The sequence below is a fragment of the Dermacentor andersoni genome, chromosome 3, assembly GCF_023375885.2.
Source record: "Dermacentor andersoni chromosome 3, qqDerAnde1_hic_scaffold, whole genome shotgun sequence".
NCBI lineage: Eukaryota > Metazoa > Arthropoda > Arachnida > Ixodida > Ixodidae > Dermacentor > Dermacentor andersoni.
The window spans coordinates 197,341,036-197,366,675 of record NC_092816.1 but is presented as its reverse complement, the minus strand read 5'-3'; the positions used below and the strand labels follow the sequence as shown (position 1 = coordinate 197,366,675).

General features: G+C 44.7%; 1 protein-coding gene across 2 annotated transcripts in view; it reads right to left on the bottom strand.

Annotated features, from left to right (window-relative positions):
• Positions 1 to 25,640, bottom strand: part of LOC126524377 (3 beta-hydroxysteroid dehydrogenase type 7-like) — a 100,267-nt gene that overhangs the window by 39,014 nt on the left and 35,613 nt on the right. Inside the window, exon 2 of one of the 2 annotated variants that reach the window (XM_050172709.3) lies at positions 8,138 to 8,292. The exons of the other annotated variant lie outside the window; for it this stretch is intronic. Coding sequence (XP_050028666.2) covers positions 8,138 to 8,291 — 154 coding nt within the window. The 5' untranslated portion in view covers position 8,292. The remainder of the gene's footprint in view (positions 1 to 8,137; positions 8,293 to 25,640) is intronic. 2 annotated transcript variants of the gene reach the window in all.

Genomic DNA, 25,640 nt, shown 5'->3' with positions numbered 1-25,640 from the left:
TGCGTTTGACGCCTAATTTGGAATGCACGCTTATGTATAAAGCCGCTCATTCAATGTCGTCTTTTATTACGTCTATTGGGGAAACACCAGAGCCTCTTGGTTGCCTCATTCTCAAGTGATTGCAATGAGGCACGGCGTTGGACAGTTGGACGGCAGTTTTGCGCATAAAGCAAAGTGCAAAAACACAATAAGTGCAATGCATGGTGTTCGTGGATTTGATTTCTTGCGCTGTGCACGGTGCCAAAATAACAATCTGGTTATATTGCACGCTGTACGGGGGCAGTCTTGATTCACTTTGACCACCGGCGGTTCTTTAATGTTCACCAATTCACGCTACAGGAGCGCTTTTGTATGCCTTCTCCATAAAGATTCGGCCGCCGCTGTCTGGATCGAACTTGCGACCTTGTGCCGAGCAGCGCAACGCCAAAGCCACTAATGCATCACGACGGGTATTAAGACTCTACTCTAACACTGTCCGCACGTCATTCGAGATAGATCTTTCATCCCTTTCGTTGAAGGGAAGTCATCACAGCAGAAGAAGTTACACAGACAGCAGTCGCGTCATTTTTTAAAGCGCAGCTTTCTGTGTTTCTTCTCACAGCTTTCCGGGCGCTCGTATGGCGCTTGAAGCGCGCGCCGCTAGGTTTCATGGAACGCCACGAGATGGCTTTCACCTCCACGCATCTTTGCGGTGATATTTGTGGTGGGCGGACATGTTTTGCCAGGGCTTCGTGGCGGTGACGCAAACAAGCTTTTTCTTCATGCCTCGAGTGTGCTTCTGTTTTTTATTTGCTGATTTTTAGACATTAAATTCTAATTGGCTAGTTTTTCTTTTCTTTTTTCGTGCGCGCAGGTGTGTTTCGTGTATATTTGCATTGCAGGATAGTCAGAGCGTCCTGTTGTGCAACGTGTTCCAACGCGCGCAACCATGTGGGACGTTAAGTATATATAACCTTTAAACAGAAGTTGGGAAGTGGCAAGACTATTAGATATTAGTGGTTTTAGTACTTGTGCGCATTCGTATAAGGAACATTGCTTTAATAGGACAGTGAGAGCGTCGCTGCTTGTTCGGACACGTGCGACCACGCGTGATGCCTTAAGTCTGCGCAACATTTATCGCTTGTAGAACATCGGTGATAATTACTTTGCGGCCTTTTAAGGATTTAGATGCCCTACGTATCGGCCTCTGCTAGAAGGCACGTGCTCTGAAAGCTTAGATGTTTGCCTTAGAGAAAGCCAAGTGCAACATATGACAAGAAAGATGGTAAAGCTTGCAGTGGGTGGGGGGTCACTCATGGCAGATGAGGGGAAAGATAAGAATGGAAAGGAAATCGAGTCAATCGTCATTCACTGTGATGTAAATGCTAGGCTGAAGAAAATGTGGGCTTTCCAGGGTGAGTTTGACAAAGAGGTCGAAGAGCTCGAACAAGAGCTAAATATGGAGTGTGATACATGGAAAGCAGTGGAAAAATGACTTCAAGCAGCCGAGGAAAAGCTGAACAGGGCGCCACCGTCAACCAGAATAATCGTGACAATCGAACGCAGTTTCTAGGCGTGACAGGGTAAGGAGTGTCAGCAAAGCATGTGGAATGCGTGCAACGTGGTGAGGGGGTAGCTGGAAAGGGCTTCACCTACCTTGAGGCGGCCACAAAGGAAAAGCATGAACGCAGGGGTCAATGCCCCTGGTCAAGTGCGAATCACGTGGAAAAGGAACATAATCTTCCGTTTATGTTCCAAGGGGAGGCTTCGGCCACAGGAGAGAATGAAACGGTCATTATTGCCGGTGACTCAAACTTGGGTAGCTAATCAGAAGAAATTGTGGAGAATGTGAAAGGCGGTAAAAGAGTGGCGGTAGGTACACTTCCTGTGCAGGCATTGGGCGCTGTCACGAAGCGAGCAAAAGCAAAGCTTGCGGATAATGCCCACGGTCGCAACCTTGTCGTAATAACAGGTGGGCTAAATGACATCCTAAGCAGGGAAGGAACAGGACTAGCCCAGTGCTTGGCGAAGCGGGTAGACGGCTTGCGCAAGCTGCCCCATTAGGTGCAGATCATGGTGCGCACGGTGCCGGAGGTGCCTGTGCCTGACAGTAACGTACAAAGAGCCGTAGTGTCTGGTAATGAGGCTATACCTTAGACTGAAATTATTTTAATCAATGTATAACAAGCAAATGGTGGATTCTTCGGAATATGTACAATCATCGCATTATCAGTACTCCCATTCGGATCACAAATTTAATTTTCTACCACACACCTACAGGACCAAGCTTTTTAAGAATTGCTTTTTTCCCAAAAGCGATTTCCGAATGGAATTTGTTACCACCAGATTTGGATGGCGAGAAGACTGCGGACACATTTTATGAATTATTGTGCCCCCCGCAATAATGCCAATAAAGGCACTGCAGGTAATGTCTCAAACAAAAACAAATATGAATAATGGGCCTAGAGGAAGGTTTCGAGGTTGTATAAGTAAACCGGTAAGTGAGAAGGTGTGGTGGTTTTCAGCGAGACGGGATCTACTAGAATCACAGCCTTGGACGAGAAGTGGGCTGGTGACTTGATGGTCGTGCGGTTGATTTTTCGGGGGACCCACGGGGGCTCAGGAGGCAAATATAGGTAGTGAAGAAGAAAGCCCCCTATGGGAACATCAGAGTAGCATCACCGTCAATAACAGAAAAAGGAGGAAAGGAAGAACGAGAGCTCGTCATGCAATAGGCTATATAAACATTCAGCGTGGCAGAAGAAAGAAACAGTGGGCAGAGATTGAGGAGCAGTTAAATAGAGAACAAATAGGGGCGCATGCGGTTGCAGAAACGCACCTTAGAGACTCGGAAGAGCCGCCTGTGATTGAGAATTATGTTTGGGAAGGGAAAATCAGAAATGAATTGGAAAGAAAGGGAGGGGAAGTCGGAAATTCTGATCCATCTGGAAGCCAAATGGAAAGAGTAAATTCAAATGTCAAGAGCATCTTTGGTTATCATGTACAATGAGTGGGAAGAAAACGGGTGGGCGTAACGTATTTTCGGACTGGAAATAATTGCAGAGCGAAGAATAAAGAGTTAGTGAAATTCTAAATGCTGACGTTCAGGGCTTCGGGAATTATGTAGAAATTATCCTATTAGGTGACATGAAAGCCCACATACAGTATCAAGATGGCGATATCGACAACAACCGGAAGTCAATGCTATATCCTTGTGCGCAAAATAATCTCGTTAACCTCGATACAGGACATAATTGTGACGGGCAGACAACGTGGGAAGTGGGAAAACAGCAATCAACTATTCATTATAATCTAACGACGGAAGGAACTCAATTTAGCTTAATTTAAACCACGCGCGCTTGATTTAGACCTTAACGCGATAAAATGGATAGAGTGCTTCTTGTTTGGTCTCATGCAGTTCGTAACAGTTAAGGACAACAGATCTGCTCCTTGTCCTGTGACACCCGGAATACCGCAGGGGTGGAATTTTGTCGCACTAACCTTCATTTCAATTTCTTCATTCGCAGAAAAAGGGGCGACTGGAACCAACTTCCCGCTTCCGTTGGTAAATTGTCAATGCCAACGAATTCAAAAAAGCCCTTGTTAACAACTTGTTGTAATCCTACTATGCTGCTAAAATGTGTATTTTTTTATACCACCCATCCTTCTCTGTGACGCCTCGGCCCTGAGAGAAAATAAATAAAATAAATGAAATTAACTCATGATAAGCTGAAGAGAAATTGTCATCGACAAGGAAGGGTATAGCAGCGTAGTCAGTGACCATAAATGCATCATTTAGAAAATGAAATATGCAGTTGGAAAAGGGAGAAAGGAGCGTCAAATTGCCAGTACAAATTTGAACGCTGAACAAAAAATGGCCAGGCTTAGCTTGGTTAAGCCAAGAATGCGTTGCATATTGCGCGGTCCGTGACGTCACGCGCCGGCGCAGCGCGCCTAGCGGGAGGAGCGGGAGTCAGGTGGTGGCCGCGGCCGCGCGCGACCGCGCGAGTTGGAGCCCAGCTTTTCCTCCGGCTGTCGTGACGTCACGTCACGTGGTTGCGCTAAAGGTCAATGGTGGCTGCCCGGCCGCGCCCAAGGGCTGAACTGAGTGATTGCAATATGGAACGCATAAAACTCTAGTGTAGGGGTATGAGCCACTATGATGGCTCATACCCCCAATGGTGGCTGCCCGGCCGCGCCCAAGGGCTGAACTGAGTGATTGCAATATGCAACGCATAATAACAAATGTAGTCACAAGAATCGAGGAAAAACTTGGAAAAAGACCAAGCGAAGAGTAGGAATATAGTGAGCTTCTAAGTGTAATAACGAGAGAAATACGGAAAAAGAAACACAATGTTCGTTGGAGAGGAAAAAAGAAACCGAAAAGGTGGTGGAACAGGGAATTTCAAGAAGCGATCCCGAAACTACGGAAAGCATCCTTAGAGCACAGGCAGGCAAAGAAGGCGCAGTTGCTACAGGATGAAGTGGCCAGTAAATGGGAAATATAGCGGGAGAAAAAAAATCTCTGTTTAATGTGCTGGTTTAAACACAGAGGGAAGGTGAAATTGAACGTTCGTTGTCAGAAATACGTGAGGAAAAGGCCGCACCTAGAATATTTTGGAACCATATAAACTTGTTAGGCAGGAAGTCTGGCACAAACAATATATCCTAGAGGAATATGGAAACAAATTGGAAGGGGACCTAGTATTACCAATGTTATATTGTAAATATAACAGCCGAATAGTTCCAAGGCAATGACGAGGTTGTATTTGAGGACGAATAGAACATGAAAGAGAACCGCGTTGAAAAGGAGCGGGTGCTGACAAATTTCAACTGAAAGAAAGCCGAAGAGAAAATTCCTAAGCGCACAGCCACAGGGCTACACAAGGTTTCCATTACGGTGATTAATGAACTCGGACTAGAAATCAAGGAAGCTCTGTTGAAAACAGTGGAAGAAGGTTTAAAAGTTAGATGAATACCAGACAGTTGGCGACAAAGTAAAATAAACTTAATATATAAAGGTAAAGGGGAGAAATAGAGTTCACTCGTATAGACTGTTGACCATTACATCGGTAATATACAGGTTAGCAATGCAGGGAATTAAATTAAAGCTACAACCATGGACTGCGAATACTGACATTTTGGGAGAACTTCATAATGGCTTCAGAATAGGCAGGCGTCTGGATGATAACTTATTTGTTCTTACTTAGTGTATTGAAATATCGAAAGTGGAAAGCAGACCGTTATATTTGGCATATACTGTAATGGGAAGGCTTGGGCGACGATTGTGTACAGCTTTGGAGAGAGATTTACTAGAAAATACTGTTTGTGCTAAATAGGAAGGGATGAGGAGCGAGGAGAAACTTGGTAACAAGGGACTGAGACAAGGAAGCCCTTTATCCGCACTGCTGTTTACGTTGTGCATGGTGAGGATGGAAAGAGCACTACGGGGAAGTAATATCGGGTTTAATCTCTCATACAAACAGGCGGGTACAGTCGTAGAGCAGCAGCTTCGAGGTTTGTTTTATGCGGACGACATTGTGTATTTAACTAACAGTCAAAGTGATATGCAACCTCTGGCTAATATCTGAGGAATGAAAGGCGATAAATAAGGTCTGAAATTGAGCGTTAGAATATAGGGTGTTATGATATAAAAAAACTGAACAGACAGTGTCAATACAGAGCCAGGAAATACTTCGGGTAACAGAATATAAATATCTTGGTATATGGATAAAGGAAGGCAATAGATATATGGAAACACAGGAAAAAACAATAACAGTGAAGGGGAAGAGAAAGGCAGCCATACGAATCAGAGAGCGCTATGGGTATGCAATAGGTACGAGGTCCCCCGAGGTATGTGGAAAGGTGTAATGGTTCCAGGACTTACTTTTGGAAATGCGGTTGTTTGCTTTAAATCAAGGGCACAATCAGGACTCGACGGGAACCAAAAGTCAGTGCGACGCCTCGCAATGGGCGCTCACGGGAAGACTACAAATGAAGCTGTGCAGGGGAATAACGGCTGGACCAGTTTTGAAGGGAGGGAAGCTCACAGTAAAATTGATTATAAAGAACTACTGAGCAATATGAAAGAAAGTAACTGGGTTGGGAGGGTGTTAAAATATTTGCACAGGGCAAACAATGATTCACAGTGGAGGAAAAGAACTAGGAATCTTACCAGCATATATGCAGCCTGTAGAGTGAGCAAGACAGCAACAAAGAACGTTATTTACATCGTTACAAAAAGAGCGGTCAGCTACAAAAGCTGCTTGAAAACCACAGACGCAGCCACGGGCTATTTCGCAAGTGAAGACCGTTACTTTTCTACTTCCTCTGCCCAGAGCCAGGAGAGAGGAACGCGCGGTTGGAACTCGGTCTTCATGTTCGGGCTGGCAAGTGCACAGTTTAACCCACCTAGGATGGCTTAGCACAGCCTTCACACTGGCGCCTCCCTGCATCGAACGTCGCTCGCTCACTAGGTGTAGAACATGCTAGGGCAACGCTCCAGAATTTTTTAGGTGCCACTGAGTTGTGACCGGGTAGACAATCAGAACAAGAGGCAAGAAGGGAAGATGGTGCTAACAGAAAATCGCTGACGTCGTCTACACACAAATTAAGAATTTGGCAATGTGGTGCGTCGCTATCTTGCTTCAATGGTGATCGCATTAACGTCGACATTCATCGTCAGATGGGTTTTGCTGCTACCGGCGCGCCGCACGCGCTTTCCCCTAGAGTGCATTTGTCATTAGGCGTCCGTTCCTGCGGCGAGCGTCGACGTAACCGAACGAACGAGCGCTGCGAAGAATGAGAGCGAACGCGGAACGCAGCGGCAGATGAAAGACGGCGATAATGAAGAGAGCGCGAGCAGAAGGGTGGGGTGGAACCATGAGGTGGAAAGTGGAGGAGGAGGGTATGTCGAAAGCGTGAGAAGAAAAGCGTAGTGCCGCGTAAGACAGGCTTTGCCGCGTTACTACCTGTTCCCAGCTACTCTCTGTCTCTCTCTCTCTTTATGTGTGTGGCGACGATGGCTACGAGAAGGCGCCAAAGTAACGCTCGTCCTCTGGGGGGTCTATCTGCGGCAGCTGCTCTCACGTCACACTCGCTCAGTTTGCGCCGTGCCCCACGAGACAGATTGTCCGCGCCAGCCAATATGTCGTGAAATATAAACACGTATATACCTGTACTCAAATTTCGCACGAGGGAGCAACGTAATTGTTCATTTTTTACATTTAATGTATTATTCATGAGGGTACATCAACGCTGCAATGCTCCGCATGAAAGCTCTTGGCAATTTGTTTGATCGTAAGTTGGATGTGGTTTTTACGTCACGTTTTGCAGCTCCTGAACCAAGATTGACAAACACTGGGAGAAGAACGGCCCCAACTGATAGTTCGTAACTACACTTCTCAATCAAAGCGCAATTATGTGCGTCGTATAAATTGGGACTTCTGAGGCGAACAGAATGCGCTACGTGTCGACTAAAACTCTAATCAGTTGAAAACTTTTTACTGTGTATTAGTTTCGGTGGAAATGATTGCAAAATTATTGGAAACTTTCCGCTCCTACGACTTGCAAACGCTGAAAACACGCACTCATCATAACGGCCAGCTTATCTAGCCCTTGTTGGCGGTTACGTAGGCTTCATGAAATTTGTGAGGCACTTAAAGGCATAACTAAGAAATTGAAGTGCTGCTTCTTTTCGCGTCATATGCAAGCAAGATACCAAAGGACGGGCAACATAACTACAAGCAGGTGCGTGCTCCAACATACAGAAGGGCTCCGCAAATTTTATTGTTAGGAAAAACAAGAAAACAGCCACTCTTTTTACTCGCAAAATAATGATCATCAAACTATGTATAACTGCTCAAAAATTTAAAAATGGACTTCATTTATTCGGGAACAACTCCGTAAATTGTACGTTGAACTCGGTTGTTCTCTTTCGTAAAAGTGTCTCGTCCATTTGGAAGCCAGATGAGAAATATGGAACTGAAGGAACACCGTATTGCAAACGAGCTCTCAAATAACTTTTTCGAGAGATACTGATCCCTGTTAAGAAATTATTTCGGCATCTGTTGATCCCTATATGTAATTGGTAAGGCTATTGCGTTCTAAACTTTAAAACTATCACTTCGCTAGATTACGAAACAATGGTGCGTATTACCGATCCTCTTCACGTAGGGCCGGTTGTCAAACAGCCGTATTTCTCGGATAGCAGCGGGCTTCTCTTCTTGCAGCTCCTTCACCACATGCTGGCCGAGGAAGCCACTCGATCCTGTCACCAGGATCACGCGCACGGGAGTAATTTGGTGCTCCATGCTGCGCACAAACATGGGGTTACTCTCAGCTATTTCTCGTGTAAAGGGCAACGCATATGCAGCTTTCTCTTGTGGAAATGACACTTCAAATGGCAATGGCAAGAGGTAGCCAACGAATGATACGCAAGGTCTACAACGCGCATTTCTATCACGACTGCTAAGTCTGTAGTATGTTTTTCTGCCATTGAAACTACTCTTCTCTTCTGGTAATGATGCGAGCGCGACGTTTTCTACCTGATTTGCGTGTTCGAATTTAGTGCACTTTCCTTTCTCTAGGCGGCTTGAAATCTTTGTTCCTTAATATATGTTATAAGTTCTTGCTAGTGTGCAATAAGCATTGGTTGTTTATTCAGAGACATTTTCTAGCTGCCAACCCTTGCTTATTGCTTTGAAATAAAGCCAACAGACACCTTGTAAGGCTATAGCAGAACCCTTGTAGCTCTAGAAACTCCTTTCTTTCTTGTCAAGCTTCATTCTTCCTCGAGGAGGAGGATGAGTATATCTCGCTACGCACATGCGTAAGTATGCAATCACTGCCAACAGCTTCCCCGCCGCCGTCACAGCATATACAGGAAAGGGTAACGGTGAGAACGTATGTGCGGCAGGGCCGCTACAGGCTTCGCACCAACCATTCCAACTCATCCTGCTGTGCCGGCTGCATAGAAAACATCCGCGTTCCAGCTCTGTACAGGAGATAAAATTGAGAAGGAGCTTAAACGCCTTTTCATATTGTGTATATATATATATATATATATATATATATATATATATATATATATATATATATATATATGCCAATTGACGGTGGTATTAGTTGTACTTTGTTGCTCGAAGAGTTAGACCATGTGTCCAGTGAGCTCCTCAACAACACTCTGCAACGTGGTGAACACTGCTGGTGTCGTGGAGCCGGGGCCCTCAAAGAGGTGCTATGTAATGCTCACGCACTTCTCTCGCTTTATCGATAAATGGCAACCGGCTTTTTTCGCTTTGATTGCTGGACTTATGTGATATTGCAACACTGCGAAAAATTGACTCGCACTTGCGCCTAGGTCGTTGTCGACATAGGGATGTCATATGGGAAATGGAACTTGCCTCAATGATGATTTAACAGATGTGCTTCATTTTTGAAAGACCGGACGTTGAGGTAAAACCATTTTATTCTTTCAATCTTATTTGATCCAGTCAACTTACCGATATCATCAGGTTGCAATGCCTTGACATAATAATAACTTGTATTGTAAGCCACGCAATTTGTTTAGACAATCATTTGAATATCCATTTCCTTCTGGATCTGGATTGCCCTTGAATTTTCACCTTTACGGGAGTACATTCTTCCGTGCTTTGTTCATATGCATTTCCACGCAGTAGCCTTTTTCTTTGGGACTCCTACTGACTGTAACCTCTTCATGGCCCTAATATAAACTGATATATTGCATGAGCGCTAAGATGCATCATTATCAAACGACGTTTTCTCAAGCAATGCGTCACGTTTCGACCGAAACTTGAGCTGTACAACTATATTAGGGCATGATCTGTTCTTTCACTTCACTCGATGGCAGACTACAATGTCGGTCGCTTCTATTGATTACTCCAAGATAGAACCGGTGCGACACACCATGTTTGCAAGATCCTCACCTGCCACTTTCTCTACATGCTTGATTTCAATTTTAATGTTTCTTGACATTTGTGGCCGTGTAGTGGCCGTATTATTTTATATGGTTGCCGAGCATACGTATGCCTCTTCGGTACTGAAATGATATAGAAGAAAACAAAACTTCATCTCTCTTCTTTCTCTTAAAGCTTCAATTTTCAACTTGGGATGTTACGGCATTCAATACTAGTCGCGGCTACTTTTTGCTTGAATTTTATACCGTTTTACTCCCATCATGAAGAAATGATCTTTCTCATGTTTTGATGCGGTCCGGAGTCGACAGGACCGATTTCGAATGTGGTATAACGAGCTGGATTTAGCCTAATTAAACAAACACCAAGTTTGTTTGTTGACCATGCCCACTGCTCAGAAGTCATTCCAACTCCTGCATCAGGGATGGCGACGGGAAACAGCAGTATCTTTTTATATATTCGGGTTGAAGCCCTGGAGGTACGTGGTTCCTTAGGAGTGCGATCTAGCGTCATCATCATCATCATCATCATCATCATCATTATAATCATCATCATCAGCCTGGTTACGCCCACTGCAGGGCAAAAGCTCTCACATACTTCTCCAGCTACCCCGGTCATGTGCTAATTGTGGCCATGTCGTCCCTGCAAACTTCCAAATCTCAGCCGCCCACGTAACTCTCTGCCGCCCCCTGCTACGCTTTCCTTCCCTTGGAATCCAGTCCGTAAAACTAAATAACCATCGGTTATCTTCCCTCCTCAATACATGTCGTGCCCCTGCCAATTTCTTTTCTTGATTTCAACTAAGATTTCATTAACTCGCGTTTGTTCCCTCACCCAATCTGCCCTTTTCTTATCCCTTAACGTTACACCCATCAATCTTCTTTCCATAGCTCGTTGCGTCGTCCTCAATTTAAGTAGAACCCTTTTCGTAAGCTTCCAGGTTGCTGCCCCATACGTGAGTACTGGTAAGACACAGCTGTTATACACGTTTGTCTTGAGGGATAATGGCAACCTGCTGTTTATGATCTGAGAAAACCTGCCAAACGCGCCCAAGCCCATTTTTATTCGTCTAATTATTTCAGTCTCATGATCCGGATACACGGTCACTACCTGCCCTAAGTAGATGTATTACCTTACCACTTCAAGTGCCTCGTAACCTATCGTAAACTGCTGTTCTCTTCCGAGACTGTTAAACATTACTTTAGTTTTCTGCAGATTAATTTTAAGACCCACACTTCTGCTTTGGCTCTCCAGGTCAGTGAGCATGCATTGCATTTGGTTCCCTGAGTTACTAAGCAAGGCAATACCATCAGTGAATCGCAAGTTACTAAGGCATTCTCCCTTAACTCTTATCCCCAATTCTTCCCAATCCAGGTCTCTGAATACCTCCTGTAAACACGCCGTAAATAGCATTGGAGAGATCGTATCTCCCTGCCTGACGCTTTTTGCGATATTGTTGCTCTCTTTGTGGTGGACTACGGTGGCTGTGGAGCCGCTATACATATCTTCCAGTATTTTAACATACGGCTCGTCTATAGCCTGACTCCGTAATGCCTCCATGACTGCTGAGGTTTTGATTGAATCAAACGCTTTCTCGTAATCAATGAAAATGATATATAAGGGTTGCTTATATTCCGCACATTTGTCTATCACCTCATTGACAGCGTGAATATGGTCTATTGTTGGGTAGCCTTTACGAAATCCTGCCTGGTCCTTTGGTTGACAAAAGTCTAAGGTGTTCCTGATTCTATTAGCGATTACCTTAGTAAATACTTTGTAGGCAATGGACAGTAAGCTGATAGGTCTATAATTTTTAAAGTCTTTGGCGTCCCCATTCTTCTGGGTTAGGATTATGTTGGCGTTCTTTCAAGATTCCGGTACGCTCGAGGTCATGAGGCATTGCGTATACAGGGTGGCCAGTTTTTCTAGAACAATCTGCCCACCATCCTTCAACAAATCTGCTGTTACCTGATCATCCCTAGCTGACTTTCCCCTTTGCTAACCTCTCAAAGCTTCCTTTACTCCTTCCGGCGTTACTTGGGAGATAGTAAATTTCTCCCAGGCAAAATAAACTTATTCTTTTTCTTCTTCTCTAGACTATTCTCTTTTCTATTATCGTCGTGGGTGCCACTGGTACTGTATAAATCTATATAGACCTCCTCAGGCATTTGAACTGTCTGATGCATATTAGTAATGACATTGCCGGCTTTGTCTCTTAACGCATTCGTCTATCTCTTGTCTTCTTCTCTGCTTTTAGGCTTACTCCGTTCGTGAGAAGATGTTCAATTCTATCCATATTACACTTCTTTATGTCAGCTGTCTTAGGCTTGTTGATTAACTTGCAAAGTTAATCAACATACTCAAATACATACCAATGGTCTAAGGGCAGCGTTTCGGCGATGTCAGGACAATTAAAAAAGAAACGACATCGCGGCTGAAGAGCTTAGCTGAAGAAGATTTCCAAGGAAGTTACTGGCAATTGTAGAAGAGATGTAACTCTGTATTTAGTCTCATGGAGGATATTTGGAAGGTAACCACAAAGCTGCATCTGAAAGTTCATAAAGTAAAATTATTTTAACCCTACTACACGAACTGTTTGGAGATGCCTTCCTCACTTCATTATAGTGTACATATATATTTTCCTGTACATTTTTTTTGTATGAAGCACCAGTACTTTGTCATTTATATTATGTACGCAACATTTATAAAGAAACTTATATTGTACATAGTTGTACCAGGGTTTTATATTTATCGCTTTTGGTATACTTTCTACCGTCTCTATGTTTAGTTTTGATAAGAAGATTTACCGAGTGTGCACGTACCGTGACCGATACTGTGCGTAGGAACAACGGGCAGGTCATTCCTAAGGACAGTAATAAAAATAGATTACTATTATTAGAAGTAGTAAAATACTTGAACGCTAAATATATGTACATCGGAGAGTAAGTCATGATTTCGAACTGTGTACATTGATTGTTTGTATGCTCATCTGATCACGCTTTGCATAGTATCAATATGTCCATGCCTACTCTGCTCTGTTCCCCAGGTTTTAGTTTGCATTTTTTGTTGGACTTCTGATTGTACGCTGTTTTGCACTGTTTCATGTCTAATACCGCCGTGCAACAATGTTTCATGGCTAATGTAGGTATACAAATGAATAGATAAAAAGGAATAAATAAAAGTATAGACCCTTTATAGCGCGAAGTTTGCGCAAAGCACACCAGGGGCCACCCGAGCCACGTTGCCATTGAACGCCTTCTCAACCGGGAGGAAGCATGCGCATCAGCCGCCGCCGGCTGTATCAGCAAATTCCTGCCCAGAGATCGGTGATCGCATAGCCATATTTATTTAAAATGTAGAGGAGCATAGTGAAGACGGGTTCTGCCGTGAACTGAAAAAACTGCGACAGTCACCTGAAGGTGTGGGACGAGAATATGGGCGAGGTTCACACGCCTACAGTTGCGCAAGGAATGCTGGAATGAACGACCGTCCGTCACGCACACCTTTCCGCTAGGCTAGCATGACAAGCTATAGTACTTGCGCTGGATAGGCAACCACCGGCAATGACTGCCAGGAATACCACCTTATCGCCACTGTTATGCCTGAGGATGTCGTTGCAAATGGGCGTGCGTGGGACTCGCAGTAGTGCAAAAGACGCAGACAGCCGAGAACAGCCAAAAGCTCCCGTATTGTGTAGAGCACCATTGGAAGCCAAGCTGAGCGCCGAAGGAAAACCGAATAGTTTTTGCGCCCCACGGAAAGAGGGTCAACTGCTGCGCGGAGCGTTCCCTGAAACCGGTCCCGAGCGCTAGTCGATCGCGTCGGGGATGTCGCGGGCCAGAACGTCGTGCCGAAGATGAGATGGGCACAAAGAGGACGTTTTCTAGAATGTGCGCTTCAAATCCGTGTGATGACGACCTCCTTTCAAAATAAGGCAATTCCCCATTTCGTTTATTTTTCATCATATAGATGGAGCAAGCTACGCATAGAGCTGCTGTTCATAAAGGCACCTTGACAAGAGCCCCCAGCCACCTCTGTTTAAGAAAGCCAGCAGCGTCATTAAATGTAAAGTACCATTGAGCAGAAACGAATACGAGGAACTTCAACTATTCGCGTATATTAAAGCGAATTTGTCAGTCAGATACACAGTATGTGTGAACTTCACAAACAAAAAAATAAGGAAAAAAAAAGACAGAACGAGAACGTTTGGTTCTAACTAAACTTTGCTCTCAGTCCCTTGCCTAAATACCTCATTTCTATTTTATTGTTTGTAGCGAGTTTCTAAAGATGAGCTACAAAAAAACTTAAATACAGAAACGCTAATCTCATTCTTTATCTCTCCAAGAGCGAGAGTGGGGTAATAAGTATATTGCCTACGCCACAAAAAAGCAGACGCAGACATAAACAACGCTGACCAATAACTGAAATATTTATTGAGGTCAAAGAATACTTCCAAGCAGGCAACCTGAAAAACGAATAAGGCAGTTCAATTTTACACTCATATCACTGCAAAACATTTGTTCTTTAGCGCCTACAGACGTCGCATAAAGCAATATATATATATATATATATATATATATATATATATATATATATATATATATATATATATATATATATATAAAATCTTTATTTCTCTCTTTCCACAGAATACAGAATGAGAGCGGACGTAAGGGTAAAAACCGCATGCAGCGGCTTGAAAAAAATCCCATCACGCCCCACATGACAGTATGACGAGGAAACAGCTTAGTCATGACAAACGCAGAGAAATACTAGAAACATTGGAATACATTGCGAAATTTGTGAACGTACAAGGGCAAAAATACAGTTGGGTTCAGCAAGAAAATATACGTACAAAATTGAGAACAGTCTTAGTGCATTTGTTAACATTCTGCGATGTAAGAGACAATAGTGCGACATACAAATACAGAATGAAACACCATACATTAGTGCAGGAGCGGCAAAACACTAATTACCTTTTTTTTTTCGTAATTTCTTCCAGTGAGATGTTATTATGTTCAAGTGTGTTAAGGTAACAGGGAAGTTTATCGGCGCTTGATTGAAATCAGTACACAGTCCGACAAAACGGTGTAGACCAAGCGGTGCAACCGCGTACATTGTACTGGGCACATGGCTGTGAAGGTTAAATAGTGTCAACATATCTGCGTTGTTTGTTCTAATAGCATTGTTGTACATAAGAAATAATCTGAAGGCATAAAGATTAAGCACTTGAATGATGTTAAACTCGGAATAATAGCTTTCTGTGGGGGCATACCATGGTATGTTAGCAATTATTCTTATCGCACGTTTCTGAGTAACAATAATCTTGGATAAATTATGCTTCGTACTTGTGCCCCAGACAGTGTGCCAATAGGTAAGTATTGGAACTAAGAAAGCGTTGTAGATTAATAGTTTAATTCTTGTTGATAGCACATACCGTTGACGACATAGCACCCCATTCACTTTGTTCATTTTTGATCGTATGTTATTAATTTGGGCATCCCAATTAAGCGATTCCGAGATGGTTACTCCCAGAAATCTGATAGTACGCACGATTTCAATATAGTTGTTCCCAAACCTAAGCATAATATCTTTTACAACTTTGTTTTTCGCTCGAAATACTATGGCTTTAGTTTTGTTTGTGTTCACCTTTAGGCAATTTTCCTGCGACCACTGACACATGTATTGCAAAAACTCTTTACCTTGTGGGGATGCGTGACTCTCGCGCGTCTCCTGATGTTTTTCCCGCATAACGCGTCTCCTGCAGGGCGACTTCGCCCGCCGCGTGGCCTGGGCCCGCGGCGCTCGGAGTGGTTGAAGCGCAGTGCGAGAGATGGCGCTAGTGTTGCGCTGCTAACGCCGCCGACAGGCGAGGTTACTTGGGCGCCGAAAGGAAGGCGCTTGCTCTTTTTGGGTTCGGGAAGCGAGCGGGAGCGGACGTGCCGCCCGCGCGTGCGGCGACCATGCTTCTGCGAGACTGTCTCGCGTGGCCGCCTTCGAACGTGCCACCATTCGCGTGACTGTACGCTCGAACGACCAGGCGTTGGGATCCAGCATGGGGCGAACATATTCGCTCGCAATGCGGTCGCGGTAAGTCGGACTTCTAGATTTGTCGCGCGCCCATCGGCATGTTTTGGGGATAGCAACTCGGCTAGCAGGCATTGATCTATGACAGGTGCAATAAATGCCCTTGTGACTGTTTGCACTACTGTGTTGTCGTTCCTTTGTCCCAAGAGTACGGAAGAGAATCCCCGTATCTCCCACAACCTCTAGAGGATAAGTCATTTTCTCTACTACCCGTAATGAGCACCGTAAGGTCATCAGCGTAGGCAGTAAGGTTCACCGGGAGCTTAGTGTAAAATATACCATTTAAGTAAACTAAAAACAACAAAGGGCCTAAGATGCTGCCTTGCGGCACGCCCAATTTTATGCATTGGCCATCAGACAGAGCATCATTGTGTGCTACAATTTGTTTACGATGTTGAAGGTATGACCGTATCAAAGAATTTGGAATCCCTCTTATACCATAGTGGTTTAGTTTATTTACTAACAAGTCATGATTGATTAAATCAAAGGCTTTGGAAAAGTTGATATAAATTCCGAGGACAAGGAGCTTGTCTTCAAATCCATTTATGATGAGTTCCTTTTGCTTGAGCAGTCCCAACTCAGTGGATATTTTTGGTCTGAACCCGAACTGATCATTCGACAAAACGGAATGCTTGTCTAAAAATTAGTTATTCTTGTGTGAATAATTTTTTCTACGCCTTTAGAAATTACCGGTAGAATAGAAATTGGCCTATAATTTGGCAATTCAGAGGTATCGCCTCCTTTGTGTATCACGATCACTTTTGCAATCTGCATCTGCTTAAGAAATACTCCACTACTGAGACAAAGGTTGAATATGTATTTTAATATTGGATCTAGAGGCTTTATTTGAAAACCGTTAATATCTAAGCCCTACTGTTTTTAAGATTTCTGAACACAGAAATTATTTCATTTTTGGTTGTAGGGCACATAAACATCGACATCGAGACTCCTGGTGCTTGGAGAATTGACGTGTTTGTTGAATAGGAGAGCTTGCTGTATTTGTGATATTCACAAAGAAATCGTTAAAAGCATTTGAGAGATCCTGCCCTTTCAGCACAGCACCATCGCGCATAATGCAGTTTGGACCACTGTTGTAGCGAAGTCCAAGCAGTTTACCTAGTTGATGCCATCGATGCTGAGGGTTCGTGCTAGAATTATCTGAGGACGAATAGCTGAAGTATTCGTACTTGGCTTGACGTAGTTTTTTGTTCAAGTTATTGGGATATTTCTTATATTGAGACAATTTCACGGGATCCTTGGATTTAATGAGTTGCGCATCTAGTTTCGTTCTTCTTTCTATTTTTTTCAATAACGCATTCGTAATCCATGGTTTCTTCTATTTTCGTTTGCGACAGCATTTTAAAGGAAAGCAGTTTTGATATATTTGGTTTAATACAATCATTAGTGCATCGTACGCAACATCTGCTTCAGGTAGCGACAATATATGGGAGAAGTTGGCTGTACATATTTCATTACGAAAGGTGTCGAGGGATATTGAATCAATGCAGCGATAATAAGACACCGGTGATTTAGAAGCATGTTTAGGGTTGGTATTAGCAATAAAGGCAAATACTGCAAAATGATCACTGATGTCAGTTATCAAACTTCCGGAAGTTATAGTGCTTTTATCGTCGTTAGTGATAATTAAATCTAAAGTAGTTGAAGTGGAACAAGTTGCGCGCGTTGATACAGTAATTACATTCACAAGAGCGTAAGAACCAAATAAAGAAGCAAATTCTGTCTGCTCTGGTGACGCCGTTCGCATATCAATATTCATATCACCGGAAAGGTATAGCACGTGTTCATTTATAGACAGATAAGCAAAAAGTGCTTCTAACGATGAAAAAAAATTTTCAAGTTTTCCGTCTGGAGGGCGGTAGACAACACAAAATATATTTTTGTCACTCTGAATGGTTAATACTTCACAGTCCGGAGTGCAGAACGTGAATTTCTCAAGTATTGTTGCAGGAAGCAAATTCACAATTTGCAGGGATACACCACCATCTCTTCGAGTTTCCCTGTTATCAGCAAAGTGAGTATAATTGTCTAGCACAAAGTATGTCGAATCATCGTGGTACCAGGTTTCAGTAAACATTATTGCATGGAACGAAAAATTAAGGGAAGTAAACAGGCTATGTATTCCATCAGTCTTGTTGCACACAGAACGACAGTTCATATGATAAACAGCAACGCTATTTTCACAGTAAACGCTATCTAGATCTGCGATAAAAAGAAGCTCGAGGCATCTCATGGGGGCATCTATGTTTTTAGCTTTTTTATTCAAATCATTCGAGCTAGTGATCCTTAGTCTGGCACTGTTTTCAGATTTGCGGGCATAAATGTGCCCATCACGCACCCAAACAAACTTCCAGTTCGTTTCACGCTTTTTGGCAATGGCCTGCGCAAGGAGGCGCTTCCGTTCAGGACACAGGTGCTCATTTACGTAAATGGGAACAGATTCAGAAAACCCAAGTTCATTAGCCGTTAGGCGCTTTCGTCTTCCTTCCTCCAGCACAGCATTTTGTTTCCTTCGGAGTGAAAACTGGACAATAATGCTCTTTCCAGTTTGGCTTCCAGGTATTGAAACCCGTTGGCACACGTCAATATCAGACGGTGATATGGGTTCCCCAATACAGGCACCAAGCTTCATCATGATTTCCGTCAGTTTTTTATTAGCATTCACTGGTATTTCTTTTATTTCTATATTGGCATTTCGCGAGTACTGTTCGCTGTCCACGATTCGAGACTCGTTCGATTTCGCTTGACTTCCTATTTGATCACAACGTGACTTTAGGTTGTCATTTTCAGTGCTCAAGCGTTTATTTTCTTCTAGAACTGCTTTCCGATTAGTTACCATCTCATCAAATTTGTCATCAGTGAACTTTAGATTAGCTTTTACTTCTCTGAGTTCATTTCGAAAGTCTCGTTCCAGAGAATCTTTCAAATTCTTGAGGTCGATCCTAATTTCTCTCTTCAGGTCCTCAAGGGCACATACCAATTCTTTGCTTATTTTTACCATGATGACCAACAGTAAGTTACAACAAACACTGGTATGCTATCGTATGGCAGCAGTGGCATGGCACAATTTCAGGTGTAGTGACGAAGTTACAAAAGGAGTAAACAGATGTCACCAACCTGCAGCAAAAATATATTGCTGTCAGTCCATGCGGATTATCCAGTGCTGTTCACGCCACTGCTGCCAATGCTACCATGATCCCTGAATGCGACCGCTGCCAGAAAGTATGAAGAGGTGCATTGCATAAGGCTGACATTTTTTTTAGCGTTAGAGGAATATATTTTTGAACATTCGCTGTTTCACCAGTTAGTCACTAACGGGACTAAAACAAATATGATAAATACTGGGGTATAAGAGTTTCATTAGGGCAAGGGCCAGGGATGGCCAAAGAGCGCCAAGGCCCCTATTCCAAAAAGTTTTCTAGCATAAAATATCGTTTTATTCAATAAGTCTTCAACTGGTGCTAGTTGCTATGACATCGTTCTGTTTAGGGCGCTATACCTTTCCCATAAAGAACAAAATATTTGTAACTGACACACATGTGCTCCATACACAGTGCGCACGTGTTTGTGAATTTCTTGCATTTTTTCAACGTTTTGTTGAACAAAATTGTAGAAGACGTTGTACGACTCGCCAAGATACCTTCCCTACCGGATGTCGCGGGGGGGGGGGGGGGGGGGGCAAGGAAGGGAGGCTTGCCCTCCTGCGCCACTTCCATAGGAGCCTGCAGAAGAGCCCGACCTGGTATCAGCGGCAGTGCAGTCCTGAAAACGCCAGACCTCACACCTGACCAGAGGCAACCGACTGACTCTGAGAGTAATTGTGAATGAAAGCGATGTAAGGCTACAGAAACAGACGACGAGTCTGCTTATTGACGACTGTCATATAGCTGACTTCAGTGATCTGGATGGTGAAGGCTTCAGGCTTGTTCGCCACCGCAAAGAGAGCCCCGTCGGAATCCCAGTAGTAATTACATCTGTCACGGAAAGATGTCACCTGAAAAAAGTAAATCCGGTCACTCTGTCTACGGACATTGTAACGATTATTGGTACATCGCCAATTAGGAACCGGCTTGCTGCTGAACGGGCGCTGCTTTAGAATGTACAGACAGAAGAGCATGTGAACGCCTTTTGCAGTTGCAAGTCCGTCCCAGGGATTGCAATTTCAGCACGGGCACCCAACTCTTACTTGCAAAATACTTGTAATTTTCGAGGGGTGCCGAAGCGGAACGCTGGCGAGGAACTGTGTGACTACCTAAAGCAACAAGGGGTTTATCACGTAAGGAGGGTCACACGGCGCCTCCAAATTTCTGAGTCTGAATGGGAGTCCAGGCGAACCAACAGCGTGTTTCTCACGTTCGCTCCAAACACGGACCATCCAGAGAAAATCGACTTGGGCTTCACAAGGCACGAGACCATTGACTGCGTTGAGACACAACCTCGATGCTTGAAGTGTCAGCCCTATGGACATGTGACCAACTACTTTCCCCGTGAGCACTGGTGTAAGAGATGTGAAGTACCGCATGGCTTCAAAACATGCCGGCGCAGCGAGACCTCTTTTTGTGCAAATTGTGTTGGTGTCCACCCAGCTAGTTATAGCAAGTTTCCTACGCGAACACCAACACACAAGCGAAAGAAAACAGTTATCCTGGGATCAAAGACAAAGGTTGAAAGAATAAGACGACTAAAACGAGGGAACGTAGCAGAGTCAAACGACATCATAGGAAACCCAAAGAGAGACATGAATTGGCAAGCCTAAAGCCTACATCAGAAACCCAGGACACAGTGGTCACATCGCACAGCAGACCGGCTAAAGCAGTCAAATCATAGAGCACGGCCCCCTATACGAGGACAGCGCTGAACAACCTGAACAGCAAAGCTATCTATGTGCACTGCAGCGACCTCATTCGCGTTGCGGTGAAACAACACAACAGGACTATGAACAGGTTCTACGTGCTGCCTTGATATCACAGACAAAGCAGATTCCCACGAGCTCCCTGAAGGACATGCTAGAAGTTGTCGTGGCTCTTGAGTCCATGATTCTAAGCTCTGCCTCCTCTTAAAGTACCTTAGCAACACGGACGCGGTCAGGACGTAATGTTCACCGTCTCTCCAAAGGTGCCGCACTATGCGATGAAACTGTGTGGGTCTTGCGTGTCATTTACTTTAACTGTCACTTTTCTTACGTAACATGCCTTTTCGAATATAGGCCTTTTCTAAGGCTGGCCTTCCCAGTTTCAGATCAATTGCTGGCTATGTCGCACATGAAAACCAAAGAATTCCGACATTGCCGAACAGAAGGGCCATGCTATACGTTAGACGTGAAATATCACACTTCGTCCTACCAGTTCAAGATTTTTGCAGCAGTGCTTCGGAGGTTACTACTGTGCAAGTGCGGTTAGGAAACCGAAGTCTCAGCGCGGCGTCCATGTATGTGAGCTTTCGTCAGAAGGTCTCGATGGGAGAAAGCATGAGACCTCTGCAGCCGCTGCCCTACTTCTAAGACTACATGAGGGGACTTTAACGCGCACTATACTCTCTGAGGTGACAAAGGGATTGGTGCTCGTGGGAAAAAAATTGTCAATGCTTGAGATACTGAGGGATTTTGTCTGTCGAATGACAGACATCCAACTTTTTTCCAACCACCGGCCTCTGGCAGTGTCTATGAGTAGCGTTTAGTAGTATGAGCAGTGTCTAAACTAGCTATGAGTAGCGTCAGATGTCGCTGTGGGGTGGGACCAGACCTTACCAGCTATCAGGTGCTGACTACCTTACAGGTTGAGAGACGACGTGATCTGCTGATTTTTTTAACGAATTGTGGGCCGTAGGGCATATCACACATTCATGGAAAATTGTGTGGGTGGTTCTGAAGCCTGGTAAAAATCCTGCTGCTCTGGACTCGTACACACCGGTATCGCTGACCTCCTTTGGAGCGAAGTTAAAGGAGAAGATGGCATGCGCAAGACTCACTTGGTACTTCGAGCAGGGTCAGAAACTACCGTCGTGCGTGATTGGGTTTCTGCAGCGTTTAATTGCTCAAGACAATGTGTTGGATCTGCTAAGTCACATAGAGCATTACAATGGAGACGGCCTGTTGGCACTTGGGGTTTTTATGGACGCCTCCAAGGCTTGAAAAGACGTGTCTCGAACAGCCATAATCAGCCAGTTACAAGCCACAGGTTTCACGGGTCGTCTCTAGCCCGTCATACATACGTTTCGCAATGATCGCCGCATCAGAGTTCGTCTTGGCGACACATTGCGCGGTGAAATTGGTATTTTTCGCGCCGTAACAAACGGGAGTGTTTTATCTCCCTTATTTAACATTGCTATGACGTATCTCGCAAGAATACTAAACCATCGAACACCCGTGAGGATGTCTATATATGCCGGTGACATCTGCATATGATTCTCCGGCTGCAGCATCGTCAACTTTCATGAACAGCCCAGGGAGCAGGAAATGCCATTCAGGGCAACTTTAGAACGCTTGGCTTATATCAGCGCAGAAATAATCATTCATACTATTGCCTAGAATTGAAGGAAAATATACACGCTTGAAGCTGAATCTGAAGAAGTACCGGATTCGACAAGTCACCAACGTCCAATTCCTTGGCATTACCTTGGACAACAAGTTACTCTGTCGCCACATTATTGACCACGTTGCGGCGGCATCGTCACAGATGCTTTATGTGCTTAAGCGAGCCACTGGCATACGCGGGGGAAACCACCCGACGTCGATGCTACGGCTACACACAGCGTTCGTTACAAGTCGAATCCTATACCGGCTAACTCTGATGTTACCGTCAAATAATCAATACGAGCGCTTAGAAGCCGAACACATAAAAGGCATTTGGTTGCGCTTGGGAGTCCCTTAGCCGCCATCAAACAAAAATGTGCTCTGCGAAGCTGAGTCAGGCCCTCTGCGACTTCAGGCTTCCCAGACTCTCATGACGCACCTGCTACGTTTCAGTGAGTCTTCGCCCGGCAAAGACCTCTTAAGACGTGTAGGTAACAGCCCCCGCTCACATTTTTGTGCGAACCTCAAGACGCGTTGAGTCTTCAGATTGCGCTGCTCGAGACAGAGGGAAGAAGTAGACCCACCTTGGACATGCGATGATATCGCCCGCAACTTAAGTGCACCACGACAGCAGTCAAAGAGCGGCATTCGAGCTGCAGAAGCCAAGTCACTACTTACTGAGCACGGCTTACCCCAATCACTTCCTGTTATATACAGATGGCACTGTCAAAGTAGACGAACACCGCTGCACAGCTGCGTTCTATATTACCTGTCTGAGATATGCCTGGTCTGGCCGTCTGGACTGTTTAGCTTCGTCGACAGTAGTGGAAGGCGTACCAGTAGCTGCTGTTTTGCGCAAACTAAAGACATTGCCTCCACAGAATTTTGTCCTCCTTACGGGCTCAAAGGCCGCGCTGCAACAGGTCTACGCCTACTACCGCCTTTCAAGTTCCCTGAAAATCACTAGCCCTCACGAAAGAACTCGGCAACAAAGGTTTCACAGTGAACTTTCAGCGGATTTTCTCACACATTCGCATTGCTGGCAACGAAAAATTTGATGCTCTTGCTTCCACAGCGCTCCGTCATCCCTTCAAAGGGCCTAAATAGTGAACGACCTTCTGCGTAACTTCAGGTTCCACCACATGTGTCATGCGTAACCGAGAGATTTCGAGGAGAGGAAGCTTCCCTTCTATATCGAATACGGACCGGAGCTGGTGGTACACCAGCATGGTTATTTAGGACGAGGCGTATCATTTCTCCGTACTGTACGACATGCGACGAGACGGGAGACATTGAACACTTTCTGTGGTCTTGGCCAAAATTCAAAAATGAAAGGGACGCTCGCCTGGAAAATCTCCTGGAAACAAAAGACATCTTCCGTACGCATGCCTGCAACACCTTTTGTTCCTCGAAGGACCAGTTATAGCCCTCAAAAGAACTTCACTTCTCCTTATCGCACTTTTAAGAAACACTAGTCTGAGGGACATGCGGTGATTGTATAAGAGACGCTCGGCTGGAGCAATTGTCCTTGATCACCAGGCTAAACGCGCCTATTCCTACAAGTCACCGCGATCACCATTTATTTTGGTCTTTATGTAACAGTACGGAGAAGTAAACAGAACGGTTTCCTATTCGGCTGCCCGTGAGTCGACGTTTCGGCATGGCAGCCAGGCAGTTGCCTCAGCGATGGCTCATTGACGACCGAAATTTAGTAAGAAAGCTATCGAGCATGCGATAAATATTTTTCTAGTTTCTTCCTGCTTGAGAAGAGTTAAACCACCCTAGATATTTTCAACACATTTTAGATAAATACAGACATTGTGCAAGAAAACGCCGTGACGGTAATATTTCGCAAACTTGGCAGCGCGTCGCGGAGCGGCCAGAAATTCAAAAAGTATTCATGCGTTCCTACTCAAAGCTTTTCTGGTCTCTACTTCGCAATGGTGATCACAGTATGGATCATGCGTATCACCGCACCTGTGTAAAAGACCTCGCTGGTCAACCTGCGGGGTACGTCGATTGTTATCCGACTGCTAAAGCGCCCATGCAATGCAGTCACACGCCTTGCTTTTCTTCGTCGTGTCGCTTGCCTGTCGAGTGCATGCAACTAATTTCACCTTGTTTTGCGTGTTTTGCGATGCACGCGCGGCGGCAACAGCGTGTAGCAGAAAAGCGCCGAGTCGTGGTAGCCGGAAATAGACATTGTTTTGAAACAAGTGGGGGGGGGGGGGGGGGGGGCGTGACGTTCGGCACTGATGTAGTCTTACGTTCCTAAGGTAATAATAGTTCGTGAGGAGGAGAGAGCGCTCGCGGGCTACGGCAGTGAAAGCAAGCGAGAAGCCATGGTGGCCTCGTAGTGGTTTATCAAACGTTCTGACTGCTATTATCACGATTATGGCATCCTTTGGAACATTTTTCCGACTATATGTTCCTTTTATAGGCCCGGTATACACCCTGAGCTACATAACAAACTTTCGAGCTCAGTGTGGCTCAAGCGCCACTTATTATACATTAGAAAGAAAACAATTTCTGGAAGGGGAGAAAACGGGAAGAAATCTAACCCTTCAGCATATAGACACCTCACATTTTCTGAATCAGTAGAACACCTTGTTCGTTTCGCCAAGGTCCTGTATCTGGTCACAAAGTTTCTATGGAGAATCCTACTATGCCGCCATAAATAGCGGCAGCGTCACGCGTCGTCGTTCGGAGGGCCATTGGCAGTGGCTGGACAGCTGGTCTGGTTTCGGCTCCGGAAATTAGCATCGCTATGATTCTGGTGGCCAAGGGAATATGAAATGCCTTTTGTACATTTGGCTTTATCTTTAGAACTTGCTTATAATTAAATTGAAATGACGGAATTATATGTAGAAATAAATTCTGCTTCCTCCTCGAGAACAGAGAGAGCGCATTACTTTTTTCCCATTCCTCAGGATGTCCACCCTGAGTACAACGTGGGCAGACGACTGGCTAGGGCAAAATCTCTTCTGGAAAGGGCTGGCGGAAGCGCCCGGGTTGCTGTTTCGCCGATTAAGCCCGGTACCCCCGACGCAAAGGCGCTCGCGACAGTCAGCGTCGGTCGAGAAGGGAAAGTCCCAAACTGCTCGATGGTC